Raw genomic sequence first — 15,127 nt, 5'->3', positions numbered from 1 at the left:
CAGAACCACAGCATGCTCACATCTCTTGGGCTGGGACAGGACAAGTCCCCCAGATTCTGAATCCCATTACATTCAAATACCTCTTACGGAAGAAAAACATCCCACAGGACTTCTGTGCTCTTTAATTTAGGTCAGAGCAGGGGGGGCAGTGGACTTGTGCATGCTGTTTGTTTGAGGATGCAACTTAAAATGTGCTGCTGAGTAGAGTGAGCTGCTGGCAGGCACCCATTTTTATAGGAACGCCACAGAAGTGATGCAGTACCACATCCAGCATGGGTGAATCGATCTGGTATTCCACACACACCCAAAACAAGGCTGGAATAAATTGGCTACTATAACTCCTCTCCTTTTGCTTTCTATTTCACACACAGTAACTCACTAATCCTCACACAATGTCTCCATGAAAGACACCTTAATGCATATTAAAGAAATGGCTAAATGCATAATTTAATTAATACCAACAAGGCAAGGCAGGCCAAGATTGAAACCTCTGTGCTTATACTGTGCATCCATCCAATAGGCAATTTCAGCATAAACATGTGAATTCACCCCAATTGTCCAAGCTGTCCTTTACTCTATAGCATATAGAGTAAAACACACTCATTAGCAGAGTGTGTTGGAAATAACACACTCTGCTAATGCTCAAGTTTATGGCTCAGTGGTATGTAAATTGTAACTCAATACTTCAGCAGATAAGGTAAAAAAAATCCTCATCTATACATACTTTTTGTGCAGGGAGCAAAGCCTGAGAGAGGTTAAGGGCACAGGAGGAAGCAGAGTGAGGATTCCAATTAAAAAGAGTTGTTGGCTCTCAGCTCTGAAGCTGAAGTATTATAAACACAATTTTGTCACATTGCTAAAAAAGTAGAGGCTGACGTCTTTAATTCAGTGCATAATATGCACTGAAGCAACTCCACTGATTTTATTATGGGTTTTTTTTTTTAGTGTGGGATTCAGTCTTTGTGACAGTCTTCTAGATTCAAGGTTATACAGAGAGGTTTTTTTTTTCCAATTCCAGTCTTTGCACTGGAGCTGAGGTTATGAAGAACCTACAGTGGGGAAAAAAACCATCATAATAGTGCTTTGTGGTTTTTTTGGTTTGTTTGCTTCTGTATTTTCTTTTTTTGTTGTTGTTTTTTTTTGTTTTTCTTTTTTTAAAGAAGCATTTAGTTAAGCAAATTAAATAACATTAAAAAACATATCATTTGAGAACAGTGTGGTGTGTAGGTGGCTACACATCCTGACAGTGGGCAAATAATGAAGACACCAAAAAAAACCAATCTTCTGGTGTGAGACAAGAGATGTCTGCATTTGGAGTCAAGTCCTTAGTCATTTGTGTTTATGGAGATGAGGATTCTAAACCCCCATGAAGAGCAACTTTGTCATCCTGTGTACATCAGGATGCAGACATGAACTCATCTAGCCCTGGACTGAATCTAAAAATCTGTAATTAAAGACTATGCACTAGCTAGTGATTTTCAAACAAGCCAGATACTCATTTGTTAATTTAGTTTTAATTTAATTAATGGCTGAACATTGAGAAGTGCAAGAACACCACTGTTCCTTAGATAAATCATAACAAAGGACACTCAGGAAACCTGCAGTCATTGGTAACCCTGTGAGGATCATAAAAGCCATGATACAGCCAAAGAGTGAACAGGACCCTGTCTGCTTTAACTCAGAGAGAATTCAGCATGGTAAAAGCAAATATTAAGTGGACATACACCTCAGAAAGTCAGACTTTTCAATTCATTACCCAGCACTATGACTTATTTCAACTTCCTGTACTAACTGGGACATTTATAGCTAGATAAACAGCACTGATAACCAAACATTGAATGGTTGGTCCAGGATCATGGCATGTATGAGGTATTGCAAAAGAATGGGGCTCAGATGTCCTCTATCAATTACAGCCAGAAATAGCATTTGCTTCCTCCTAAACATATTTCACTAGCAAATTCAGTACATAGCTGGAGGTCTCTCAGCAGGACTACTGCCAGAGCACTACCAAATCCCCCTCATTTCTAGAGGAGTTATACATGACAAATACTGGCGTGACCAAAGCCCCACCAACAGGAAAATCCAAATTTTCTGAGCAGACTCCCAAGTACACCATGTGGCCAACTGATACGCAGGAGGGCAGAGCTGGATGAGGCCAAACCTATCAAATATTTGTGTGAAATGATGGGGAGCATGGCTCTCTTGGAACACAGCAGTTTAAGTAATCTGCTGTTGTATTTTGCTATTGGAGTGTCGCTGTGTCACTGATGCGGGCGTGTGTGCCACACTCATCCCTTCCAACAGGGGTTATACAACAGCGAGGTCATATCTGTCCAGGAGACCAGAGCTGCTGCCTTGGCACAGATCTCCACTCATATCTACAGCCAGTGTGCCAGGATGATGCACAAAATTCAGGAGTGAGTCAGTGACACCCATCCATCCTACAGCACTTTTAACCCTCTCAACAGACATGTGACACGTAAGCTACAAATGGCAGCCTCTGGGCTCATCTGGAATCTGCAGCTTCAGAAGGCAAAATGTCCCACAGGCTCTCAGCACAGCTGAGCACAGGCAACACATTCCCCAGGTGGCAATGCCTGATTTTCCACCTTGTTCCAGGTTGCAGCAGGACCTGCTACTTACAGGGGGTCCAGCCAGGCCGATTCCTGGCACTCCTCTGTCTCCTGGCTGTCCAGGGAGGCCAGGAGCTCCCCTCTCACCCTGAAATAAAAGAAAGAATTAAAAGCTTTGTGCACTGATGAGAAAATCTGCTGAAGTTGCAAGCAGGTTGTACATCAGAATGTCACAGGAGTACATCTGGTCCTGATCCTGCCCACAGAGGGACAGATTCTGCTTGTGGCAGCATGGAGATATGGCACAGTTACTGTCTCATCGTGCCAATAAAGTGTCCTTCTCCACCACACGGGCCCAGCCCACCTCTGTGGGCTCAGTGTGTGCCACATCACATCATGAAACTGAGTGGAAACACAATCTTTGCAAGTGTCTTCATTTATTTTAGTGTGCTGCATCAAATTTCCAGCATTTCATGAACCACCAAGGTTGGAAGAGACCTTCAAGATCAGTCAGTCCAACCACCAGCCCAACACCACCTTAATCACCCAAAACCATACCCCCAAGAGCCACATCCAGAACACATCCAGAAACAGTGATTTCACCAAGGTAGCAGGCACTTTCCTTGGCTTGGGGAAGCACTAGGCGCCATAAATCACTTTTCTCTCCCTGTGCTTCTGTGGTAGAAGGCTAAGGCACAAAAATTACTGAACATAAATCATTTATCTGGGAAAGACAGGATTAGGGAAGTTTTATTAGATCTTCATATTCTCATTTCCTTTACCAACGTAGGCCTACTCACAGAAGTGTAAGAAATTATTTTGGTAAAATATAAGTCAACATTTCTACCGCTCTCTATTGAGCCCTGTACTAGAAAAGGAGAGTTTTCCCTCCTCAAGAACAGGCTTTTCAAAGTAAAAGCACAGAAAGCAGCTTGGCATTGTTCAATGTACACTGTAGACAGAGGGCTAAGCAAGAATTCAGCTGTAAGACTTTAGTTTAAACATCTGTTTTCTAGTTATAGGGAGAAATCAATAAGATTTTTATGGATTGCATTGCAGTTGTGAGATTTGGTCTCATGTTGGCAGTAGATTTATAACAACAAATCTTATTTATGCTATTTATTATGACATTTTTTCTAGCTATGCAGAAGTATGATAGAAAAATTGTTACCTGTGGATTCTGCCCACTCAAATTTAAATCTGCAATATCTCCTATTTTTCCCCTTTCTTGCTTTCTTCTTAAACTAATCTTTTACTACAAAGAAATAATACTGCAAGGCTAGTAAGAAAAAATGCATTCTGATTAGTTCAAACACTCTAGACATCCCTTATCAGTTATTTTATTCAAAAAGATAATTTTAATACAAAAATTTCAATAGTATTTTCCCACACACAATTAAGACTTTTATCATCTTCTGTTGCTATTGAATAGAATACTTAATGAGATTTCTTTTAGTGGTTTTTTCTGACTTTTATATTTATTCTCAGTCTATTAGTGTGTGTCTGTGTGAGTATAGGTCTGTGTTCTGACCTGTCAAAGATATATAGAAAAGACTACAATGCATTTGTACAAAATGCATCAAAATTAAAGGAAACTCATAGCAGTTTGGTTATTTCAAAAACATGGGACATAGATGGATTTGGTCTCATAATGCTGCAACCCTGTTTCTATCATTTACAGAATCTGTTTCAACATCTGATTCTTCCAGTCCAGATCAGAACATGGTCATTTGGGAGAAGACAATTTCTGAAATGTCTGATTAAATGCTCAAGTACAATCCAGATCCTCCCAGAATCAAAGGTTTTTGGTGTTTTATTCCTTTCTCTCTTTTCTGTGTGCTTATAAGGAAATAAACATTACTTTCAGCAGAAGTTGATGTCATCAACCTCTTCAACTAGCTAGTCTTTGCCTCAATACAGGAGGGCAAACCAGGACTACCTGGTTCTACTGGAAAATAATTCCCATTGTCCTTGCAGAGGTGAAAGGAATGAGTGGTAGGGAAAAGTTCTCTTTGAGGGCTGACAGGTGGTCCTGAGAGCAGATCACACCTGAGCCATGCAGTGTCTCCCTGGCTGTGTGGATTAAAGGGTCCCAGTCACAGTTTCCCTGAAAAAGTGTGCACTTAGACCTCCATCTGTGATGAATTCTTACAGTGCTGGAAGGTATTTTAAATGTGAAAAGTGAACACAGCTAATTCATCTCTGAGAATAAAGAAGAATAATAAAGAAAATATAATAATAATTATAATAAATAATAAATAAAGAAATACATTTAATAATAAAATAATAAAGAAAAGAACCTCTTAAAAGGCTAGAAGTGCATTTTTGAGTCAGAGCTTTGTAAAGTCTATTTTCCAGTGGAAAACAGACCATGTTTGCACCACATTCTTTTTTCCAGTTCAAGTGATTATGATGAGCAGTCCACAATGAAGTCCATGCTCACCTTATGTCCAAAGGGTCCTGGCAAGCCTGGTGGTCCCCTTTCCCCCTAAAGTGACAAAAGCAAACCAAGAAAACAGTCACCATCCAGCCAAACAAGAGCTTGGACTTTGCTTTAGTCAAGGCAGCAATTCTCCCACTACTGCCCTCCTGAGCTCACGCAGTCCTGGCAATGTTTTACTGACAGCAGGCAAACAAATTAAACAATCTGCTAACTGGGAAAGAATTAAAAGCTTTTAGGGAGCTTCCATCAAGCTAATAATTTTTGTACTAGTCACAAGGAAAATGGCTACTCCTTGTGGAGGTTGCTGTTTTCAGTGTAAATTTCAGAAACACATCTTCAGTTCTCTCTGACCTTTTTACATGCACAGATGGGATCTGGAGCATTTTCCACAGGCAGGCCTTCCATGGATTCAGGTAAATCCATGCTCTCCTGCAGAAGTTTTGCCTGCCTGTCTCATATTGAACTAATCAAGCACAAGGCTTGCCAGCAGTACTTACCCTTTCTCCATCTTTACCCTTCCCAGGCAAACCTGGCTCTCCAGCACGCCCTGGCTCACCTGGCAGCCCAGGTAAACCCACTTTTCCTTCTTTTCCAGGATCACCCTGTAGAAGAGAAGCCATCAGAATTCATTTGACTACTATAGACAATTACCACCTCAGGTCTTTCATTGGAACTGAAAGACATGGATTCTTTTCCTAGCTGTCTCATCTGGATTTCTTTTAGTATCATAGGAAAGCCTATTTAATGGGAATTCTTTTCCTTCAGAAATCTTAAGGCACTTGTAATTTCCATTAAGGAAAGTACAAAATGACTTCAAAATGTTTTGGGAACCAGCTATATGTAGCAGCTCTCTCCATGGAGCACACCTCAACCTGAACTCATCAAAATCCTTTATTCTCACAGTGACACTGAGAAATGTTGGAATGTGCCCTGATCCCAACCTGACCTTTGCTTCCCGGAGCCCTGCCCAAGTGACACCCAGCAGCAGCAACAGTAGTGGATGCATCTGGTTGTGATGGCTGCATCTGACTCACAGTGGGTTCAGGGGAGGCAGATAACAACCCTGCAGGCAAGGGCTGGCTTGGGCACTGTGCTCACCTAACCACAGTGCTGGTCAATGTCTTGGCAATTTTGGGAGGAACTAACATTTGTAGCCAGCATGGAAATATGAGCCAACCATCTTATCCCAAGAACCATGGACAGCCCAGGGCCTGCAGTGGGCTGCAGATCTCCCCTTGAACATGGATGCATCTCTGGGTCACCCCTCAAATTACCACCTTATCATATCAGATACTCAGCAAAAAAAAAAAAAAAAAGGGAATAAATTCATTTGAAACTTTGAAACCTTAGCTAAGTGATATGAAGGATTGGTTGCACACATATAATGCTTTAGACAAAATATTGATCAAGTTTGGGACTAATTCTGGATGCAGCCATACCTAAATTCCTCTCTGAGGAGTTTAGAACACAAAGGACTCCTTTTTGAACCTCATGACTCAATGGAAGAGTCTCCCTGACAGTTTTGTCTGTGCCTGTCCTCAATGCAGTAAATAATCAAGTGTACCTTGCATTGAATCTTGTTAAACCGCTGTGGCATTTACCACTGAACTTTGTTAACTTGGTGTGTTATACCAATAAAATAAACAGTTGCATCTTTCTTGTGAGTGCAGTGCATCACTCTTTCTGCAACAATGAATGAGAGAGCCCTTGGTCCTCACATGACCCTGAGGTACAGCTCAGTAATTTGGAAGATTTTACTGAAGGAACTGGGATTCATTCCCTTTTAAGCCTTAAATACATGGATATAGGGGGTCATGCTTGTGATTAATCATTCCTACTCCAGGAAACAAAGATCAGGACTCCAGCATGCTGGGCACCCTGGGGTGCATGATCAAACACAATCCCCTGACTTCAGAAAGCTAATGAAATGGGACAGAAAGGCATTTTTCCTTCCAGCTTTGGATTTACAGTGATAAATAGGAGTTTTTTAAAACACCAAATGCCCACACTTGTCAGGTAATGAGGATAGCAGAAGACCATAATTGTGTATCAGTGACTTCACTATATCCAGTCATATCTCAGTGATTTATTAGGTAAATTATGAAGTTGCAACTGGGTGAAAATCTTACAGCATGTGTAATAGAAGAGTACAGACAAGATGAATTCATGAACCCATGTGTCTTAAACATCCATGAATCTATGAAATAATTTTTCTGTTCAGACTGCATCTGTCCCTATTACTTAAAATGCTCAAGAAAAAAAAAAGAAACAAACCGATCAAAGAACCAACTCACCTTTTCCCCCTTTTCTCCTGCCTTTCCTGGGAGTCCAGGAGCTCCAGGCACACCCTGGAGAGAAGAGAATTTTAAAGCTTAGAATTTTTTTTGTAGGCAGTATTGGATTTTAAACAAAGGGGCAGACCTGTGGGTTCAGTATGGTTTATCTCAAGGATCAGTATCAGCTCTACATTCCCCAGTGGAGAAGAACCTGTAATCCAGAGAACACCACAGAAGAGCTGTGTATCAGGTCCTTAAAGGTAGAAATTATTTTTCAATATAAAAAAAGCTGAACAGAAAAAGCAGAAACTGAGCTAGTACCAGATTTGTGCATTCTACCAGTAACTATTTCCTTCATTTTGTGAAATTCTCAGAAGTTCCTAATATGCTACCAACAACCCCGCAATCACCACCTCTGTATCAGAGAAGCTGAAAGCCTCCCAACACTGGGAAATATAGCTGTGTTCATTTCTTCCTCTATTTCAGCTTTCAATCCTTTTAACATCTTGGCAGGTCTCAAAGGACTCTGTGTCAAAATATAGATGATTTAGAGCTCTAAATTAAATAGTGTAACTTCCTAACCCACCAAAACATATTTTATAATGGTACTCCATTTTAAGATGTGAAATCATGTCTTGGCACCATTAAGATTGGATTGACCTCAGAATGGATGTGATAATTATTTTCCTTTCTGCACCAGCAAAAAATATTTCCAATGATACTGGTTTTTATAGGTAATATATTGATATTACTGTTATAGAAGTTTGCTTAATGGAATATGAAATTGAAAAGTTCTTCATTTTCAATATCACCTTTCAGTTTGAAATTAAATCACTACATTAATAGAATTAAATCAAATGTATCTTAACAATTAGTAGAAGGGCAATTTAGGTTTCCTTGGACTGCCCAGGCAATAAACTCTGGTTCTAACAGTGATGTGTTCAAAAACCTTGTGCCTGAATACATCATATCCTGAGATCTAAATGCTGTTTTTAACCTACTCCAGTCTAAGCCCAGTGAAACTAGAAAGGAAAGAAAGAACAAGAAAGAAAATTACTTTAGTGGCGCTAAGAGTAGAGTTAATCCAAAGATATTTTTTAACAAATATGAAATGTTTTATGATGTGGTGATGAAACCCCAGGTAAGGGGGACACTGCATTGATTTCAAGGGTCTTTAGGCTCAAATGCCTATATGCTTTCATAATAAAAGTGAGAGTTTACCATGTTATTTTTATATCAAGAAGTCTTGTTTACAAAATGAGAGGACAAATTAAAAAAAGGCAAAGAAAACAAAACCAAAGACACAATAAACATTGAATTTTTTTTCTTGAAGACTTGGAAGCAAAAATTTATTTTGACAATTTGGTAAGGAATGAAGCAGCTCTGTTCCTCCCCTTGATAAAATGAATATGAGAAGATAGTTCATGGATACACCATTCCCAGCTGCCTCCAGATCTTTCAATTCAGCCATAAGAAACAAGTTTAATGAAACACAGACTTTTGAACTTCATAGTAATCCCCATAGAAGGGGAAACTAAACACATTAAATAAAGAAATCAGGGCACAGATGGGAAAACAAATACACTGGTGCATACTTACCACATTTCCTGGCAAGCCTCTTGGACCTGGGGGCCCTGCTGGTCCACTCAAACCCTGTTTTAAGAAAAATGAAGTGTGTGTGTGTGTGCATATATAAATCACAACTTGTATCACCATAGGAACAGGATGATCCAAGGGAGATTGAATTTCATGTAAGACAAGGTGTTGTACGTCAAGAAGGCAAAAAATAGTAGGTTTGTTTGAAAATTTTTAGTGTAAAGAAAAATGAAACAATACAAAATGGATGAAGGCTCTTTTTGGGAGCTTAAAGATACCTTCTATCAAAAGAAATTCTAAATCTAGCTCAGATACAGGAAGAAAAGTCTGGGCCAGAAACATCAGAAGAACAGAGTAAAGAATGTTGATTTATCATAAAAAAAAAAATTAGGTCAACAAAATACGCTTTGTTGACAATTCTACCTTTCTCTGCTGTGGGGAATAAAATCTAAAAACATTCTTTTGCACTAAACAGGTGAAACAGCTTAAACCATCCAGAGTCTATAGTTTTCAATTGCAGGTCTTTATTCATTTCCAAGTCAAAGCTTTGCAGCATGAAAAAGCCCATGTGTGTCCCCAAAGTTTGATGAGAGCCATTAGAGGACATATATAAGGGGATTTATGTCCCCACAGAGATGTATGTTTGGGGTTATCAGGCTATATTTAAAGGTTTCATAGAGTCAGAGATTTGGGTTGGAAGGGACCTTAAACATCATCTTGTTCCAAACCCTCTGTCATAAACAGGGACATTTTCCCCTAGACCAGCTTGCTCTGGGCAGCCTGTGCTTTACCCCCTTCACAGGAAATAATTTCCTCCTAATATTAATCTAAACCTACTCTCAGTTTGAAGCCATTCCCCCTTGTCCTATCACTCCATGCCCTTATAGAAAGTCCCTCCCCAGCTCTGTTGTATTTCCTCTTTAGGTACACAAAGGGGCTCTAAGATCTCCCGGGAGCCTTCTCTTCTCCAGGCCGAACAATCCCAATCCTCTCAGCCTTTGCTTATAGCAGAGGTTTAAAGGTTTCCTCATTTCTGTGTTATTTACAGTCACTGGTCTAGGAGCCAATAGAAACACCCAGAGCAGCAGCAGTCTGTGAAAGGATGGCAAGAAAAAAGAAGGTGCCTGCAAATACCTACATTTCCATATCATTAACATCCTCTGAGCCACCACCACCAGGTTATACAAAGAAATAAAACCAAGGAATGGTTTTTTGTGGGTTTTGTTTTTGTTTTTTCCTTTCCAAAAGACTAAGGGGTCCTTCAACCAAGAGTGAAAGACACCTGAAAATAGGCAGTTCAGGGTTTAGGGTCAGAGCACTCCTTAGGGACAATGTTTAAGCACAAGCCCAAGAAAGAAAACCACGAACACAAAGGTGGAATAATAAATTTCAGTGCTCTAGGATGCTTCATTTGGATTTCCTATTCCTTCTTTCTCCTAATCACAGCCGTTCCCTCTCTCAATCATTATTTCAAACAGTTCTTCAGTGTTTCTTCCTTCTTTGCTTGCAAAGAAAGTCTGTGGCCTTTTATTCAGCTGCTCAGGTCTTATATGCTCTCACAATAATAAAACTGGACTGGAATCCTTTGCTGTTCCTAAGCACACAGACAGACAAAAGCAACACTTCCTACAACAAATGCCTCAAGAAGGGGTGTGGGATGAGTCTTCTGGATAAGCCAATATTAAAAAAAATAGCAGAACTGACAGTGAAACCTAAAAGCAACCCTGATCAAAAACCAATTCCTGCTGCTGCTGAGCAGTGAGCTACCTGCTCCAGCTGGCTGCCTGAGCTGGGCTGACATTGCAGGGCAGTCACACTCACCCAGAAAAGCGTGTTTGGTTAGGCAGGGAGAGATCTGAGCAGGAAAAGATGCACAGCCTTGAGCTGGGCTGAATGGGGCATTGATCTGTTTGGTACAGATGGTCCTGTTTGCCCACAAACAGCCTCTTCCAGCTGTGGATTAGGATGTACCCTGTGCCCAAGCAGCCTGGGAGTGCAAACCCACAAGATGTTGATGTCAGTGTGTCACTGTCAGGGGAAAATGCTGCAAGGGAAGCAGTTACTCACAGTCTCTCCAGGGGCTCCAGCCTCTCCTCGGGCTCCTTTCTCTCCCTTTGCACCCTGTGCAGAAAGGAGAGATACCAGCTGATTAGACATGGAAGGAGACCTCCTGCCAGAAAAAAGGCTTCAAGATACCTGAATGTGTACTAGGCAATGGTTTTTGTTAACAAATTCACAGAAGAGTTAATGACTGAAGAAACAGCTCCCAGTTCTGTAGGCAGCAAGAAAAGGAACTATAAAAATAAAACCCTGAGACTTAAGAAGAGTTACTAGTGACTGATCAGCTCAGATACTGTTTCTCAGCACAAGATGCTGAAACCTGAGGTATTCACCTGGGTGAAACTCCTTCCTACCCTCAGGCCTACCAAGTACTTCATTTCCAGCTGAACTTTGGTGGTCTCCCTTCACAGAAGACTTGCCTATACTTCTAAAATATAAACAACAGCCATCTAGAAATTTTAAAAATAGATACCCAGAGAGTTTGTCCTAATCATACATATCAGAGAACCCTTTCTGAAGAATTTTTGCAGGATGAAGGCTACTTACTGAACTGTCCCCCATTTAGCAGATATTAGTTATAAGCTGCAGGGCATTACTGTGTTTTTTTATTGGGTTTTGGGGGGTTTGGTTTTGTTTGGTTTGGTTGGTTTTGGGTTTTTTTTTTGTTTGTTTGTTTTGGGTTTTATTGTTTTTGTCTTTTTTTTGAATGCTCAGACTGCTGTCAGCCTGTTTAAGGTGTCGATGCCCAAGTATCACTGATTATATAGGTTGGGTACAGCACATATGATGGCAGAATAAACACCTACCCATGTTGAATGGAAACACATCAGTGCTGATTTGAAACAGTCTTGTGTGACCCAAAAACATTTCTGAAGATGGTTGAGACCATAGAACCATTTCAAATGAGTAATTTCTCATTCCAGGTTAGATGAGCTGGGGTTGAATCCGACTGCTCTGCAATGTTTTGAAAATGTACTGCAGTTATTTATCTGCATGACCTGTGGTTTGGTAGCAGCACTACAAGATGCCCCCTTGAAGGACCACAAGGCTGGAAGAAGTCTCTCAGACAATACTGACCATGCAACAAAGATACTGTATTTCTGAGCTCTTTTTCCTCCTGTTCTCCAGCAGTCCAACAGAAGTAAATACCTCTACAGAACTCCCTGAACTTACGACAGAGAGAAAAAAGAAATGGGCTGCTGGTGCATACCAGGGAAGGTTTATTCACAGTGATACAGACCTTGAAGGCACTCCACATGAGTCATGTCAAAGATTTTCTTCGCGGTCCCTCTTACCTGTACTCCTGCAGGTCCTGGTGCACCTTGCTCACCTGGGACCCCAGGTAATCCCTGCAAAACAGAGGGAGAGGTAAAGGAGCTCCTTCCACGGAGAGAAGGAAGTGTGATTTTTGCAGAGGCTGTCACTACACAGGGCTCTGTCCCTTCTGGGAGCTCCATCCAGAACAGGAGAGTCCAGAATACAAATGCAGTACCCAAATGCACAATTTAGCTGAACCACATCACTTCAAAATCCCTTAATAAATCTTGCACATAAATTACTGCCAGACAACCTTCAAGCAAATCCCATAGTCCTCCTTTCAGCTAAGGCCCAGAACTATAGATTAGGTGCTAAACTCCAGTAGTCATGTAGCTTCCTCTACAGGCAGTACAAAGATAAGCACTACTGTGGCTATTTCTGATGAGAGAAGCATCCCAACTATGTAAGGAGCATGTCCCAGCCTCTCCTTCCAAAACTGACCACTCTCATGTCCTCTCCTTGTTAAAGTTCAAAGCCAGTTGAAGAAACACTTGGCTGTACTTACAGGTTCTCCACTCATTCCTCGATCTCCTTTGTCTCCCTTTGGTCCAGGTTCACCCTGATATAAAACAACAAGACAAAGAGAGAAATAAAAGCTATTTCCAGGGCTGGAACTCACACTAGCCCTATTTAACAAGTGGGCTCTTTCAATCAGTTACTCACTTCTGACACAAAGTGTCAGTGAGTCAAAACTGAGTGCCACACTAGGACATGGAGATCACTGTCTAAACTTCTTGGTCTGCTCTGATACTAACTGAAAAAAATATTCAGCTTTAAAGGAGAACATTTTTCCCTCACGCAGAAGAGTAGCTAAGAATATTCCCAAAATCACAAAATTAATCTCTAATGTTTTAAAAGGCCACATGATGTGACCAATAGCAAAAGCATCAGTGACACTGCACTACCCCTCTGTAGGACCACAGCCCTAATGTCATTCTACAGTGATCCCAGGTAAAGACAGTTCCCTATTCCACCTATAAAAGAGAAGTGTTCAGTGACCATCCTGGAGCATTTCCAGAGGTGTGCACTACATGGCTACTCCTGATCTCTAGTTCTCTTAACATCTCCATTCGCTCATGCAGCTTCCTCTCCCTCCTGCAATGTCAGTACATTTTTTCATGCACCACCATCACTACCTAATAAGATTAATTTATTCCTGTTCTTCCTCCTAACAGTAAATTGAATATGCATTCAGACAGAAGTTCATCAGCTTTGTCCTGTCTAGAGTAATAATCAATAAATCCATATTTCTGCTTTTTTATAAATTGAAAAGGAAAGCATACAATTATGGAACTAGCTGGAATAAACCAGGCACTACACGAATACTCACATTTATGTATTGTTATGAATGTATGTATTCAGGCAACAGCAATCATTACTTATTCATTATTTATCATACCAAGTGTTTCAATTATGTAATCAAGGAAGAGTAAGAACATCAGTGATTTGAGCTACACACACAAGCAAGGAATAGTGATCAGCCAAAATGCAAAGCAAGACAAATCAGCTCGAATTTTATTTACGTCTGCTATTTGCCAATCATTTCTGCAACACCTGGGAATTCACAGACCATTTTCAAATGATTCTCTAACAGACAAAATAAGTGTAGTTGCATAAATATTACCTATGCTTGTATTTACTATGCATTATGAATAAATATTATCATTTGTGATAAATAATGGGAGGAATTTTATTCTACAAGTAGCATCCCATTAGATCGACTTTTAACCAGGCAGTCCCTGATGCCATCTAGTGTCCCTCAGAAAGACATCAGGCTCACCTAAAGCAGCTCAAGCGAAGGGTCTAAAGCTGCAAACCTGTGTGTTTGTGCCTGGAAGTTGTTTTGTGCAATGACATTTCAAATTCTGAAACTCATTTGAGAAAGCAGAACAACAAAGCACAGACATAGGTCAGTACATTTGTAGGCAGGGATGGTGTTACTGAGTGGGAGTAAGGATGTGTATTACCAGGGAAAACAAAACTGCAAAGGGAAGAAGTAATGAAACAGGTAAAGGGGAAAAGTTTTTAAGATTTTCCTTTCTTCTGCTTTTTCCTTGATACTTGACTTGCACAGTAGTGCAAAATCTAACAACCACAGACATGGGCAGAGGAAGGATTTCTTTAGAGATTCATACACTGGTTTGGGGAGGAAGGGACCTTAAAATCATCTAATTCCAACCCCTCTGCCATTGGAAAGGATGCCACCCACTAGACCAGATCACTCAAAGCCCCATCGAACCTGGCCTTGAACATTTCCAGGCATGGGACACCCACAGCTTCTCTGGACAACCTGTGCCAGTGTCTCAGCACTCTCACAATAAAGTCCCAAATGCCTAATCCAAACCTGCCCTCTGACAGTTTAAAGCCTCTGATCACTGTTGTGGCCTCCTCTGGATTTGCTCCAAGAGATCCCAGATGTCCTTGTTTTGGGAACTCCAAGGCTGGATGCAGCACTCTAGGAGGGGTCTCACCAGAGCAGAGGGGTAGAATCACCTCCCTCGATCTGCTGGCCATTGCTGCAGCCCAGGACACAACTGGCTTTTGCTAACACAACCCACCAGCAAAGCTGCCTGCGAGTCCTTTCAAGTTTGCCAAATCCATGAGTCTCTGCCAAGGCTGCTAACACTGCCTGCCAGTGCTGCCCACTGGCAGCTGCTCTTAATCCATTGCCACCCACTTCTTACCTACACCTCAGTGCACAGAAAAGACACAGTGCCAGCTGCCACCAGCCTGGCCCAGAAGAGGACTTACAGCTTCCATGACCTGCTCTCAGCAGTATCCTCCTGTAGTCTCAATTATGCCTCAAAAATTCCTGTGCTACTTAAAGCACAGGAATTGCACAGTGGGGGTCCAGCTGTGCC

The 15,127-nt window shown here is 41.1% G+C and overlaps 1 protein-coding gene across 1 annotated transcript in view; it reads right to left on the bottom strand.

Annotated features, from left to right (window-relative positions):
* The window catches only part of COL22A1 (collagen type XXII alpha 1 chain), a 240,622-nt gene that overhangs the window by 57,055 nt on the left and 168,440 nt on the right, over window positions 1-15,127 (bottom strand). Inside the window, exons 34-41 of the mRNA XM_014258290.2 lie at window positions 12,772-12,825; window positions 12,245-12,298; window positions 10,956-11,009; window positions 8,892-8,945; window positions 7,311-7,364; window positions 5,514-5,618; window positions 5,017-5,061; window positions 2,644-2,721 (exon numbers count right to left, since the gene is read on the bottom strand). Coding sequence (XP_014113765.1) covers window positions 2,644-2,721; window positions 5,017-5,061; window positions 5,514-5,618; window positions 7,311-7,364; window positions 8,892-8,945; window positions 10,956-11,009; window positions 12,245-12,298; window positions 12,772-12,825 — 498 coding nt within the window. The remainder of the gene's footprint in view (window positions 1-2,643; window positions 2,722-5,016; window positions 5,062-5,513; window positions 5,619-7,310; window positions 7,365-8,891; window positions 8,946-10,955; window positions 11,010-12,244; window positions 12,299-12,771; window positions 12,826-15,127) is intronic.

Source organism: Pseudopodoces humilis, chromosome 1 (genome assembly GCF_049639895.1).
Source record: "Pseudopodoces humilis isolate 2021_Gansu_Grassland_sample_001 chromosome 1, ASM4963989v1, whole genome shotgun sequence".
In the NCBI taxonomy this organism is placed as follows: domain Eukaryota; kingdom Metazoa; phylum Chordata; class Aves; order Passeriformes; family Paridae; genus Pseudopodoces; species Pseudopodoces humilis.
Note: the sequence above shows the minus strand (reverse complement) of the source record. Positions and strands in the feature narration are given on the sequence as shown.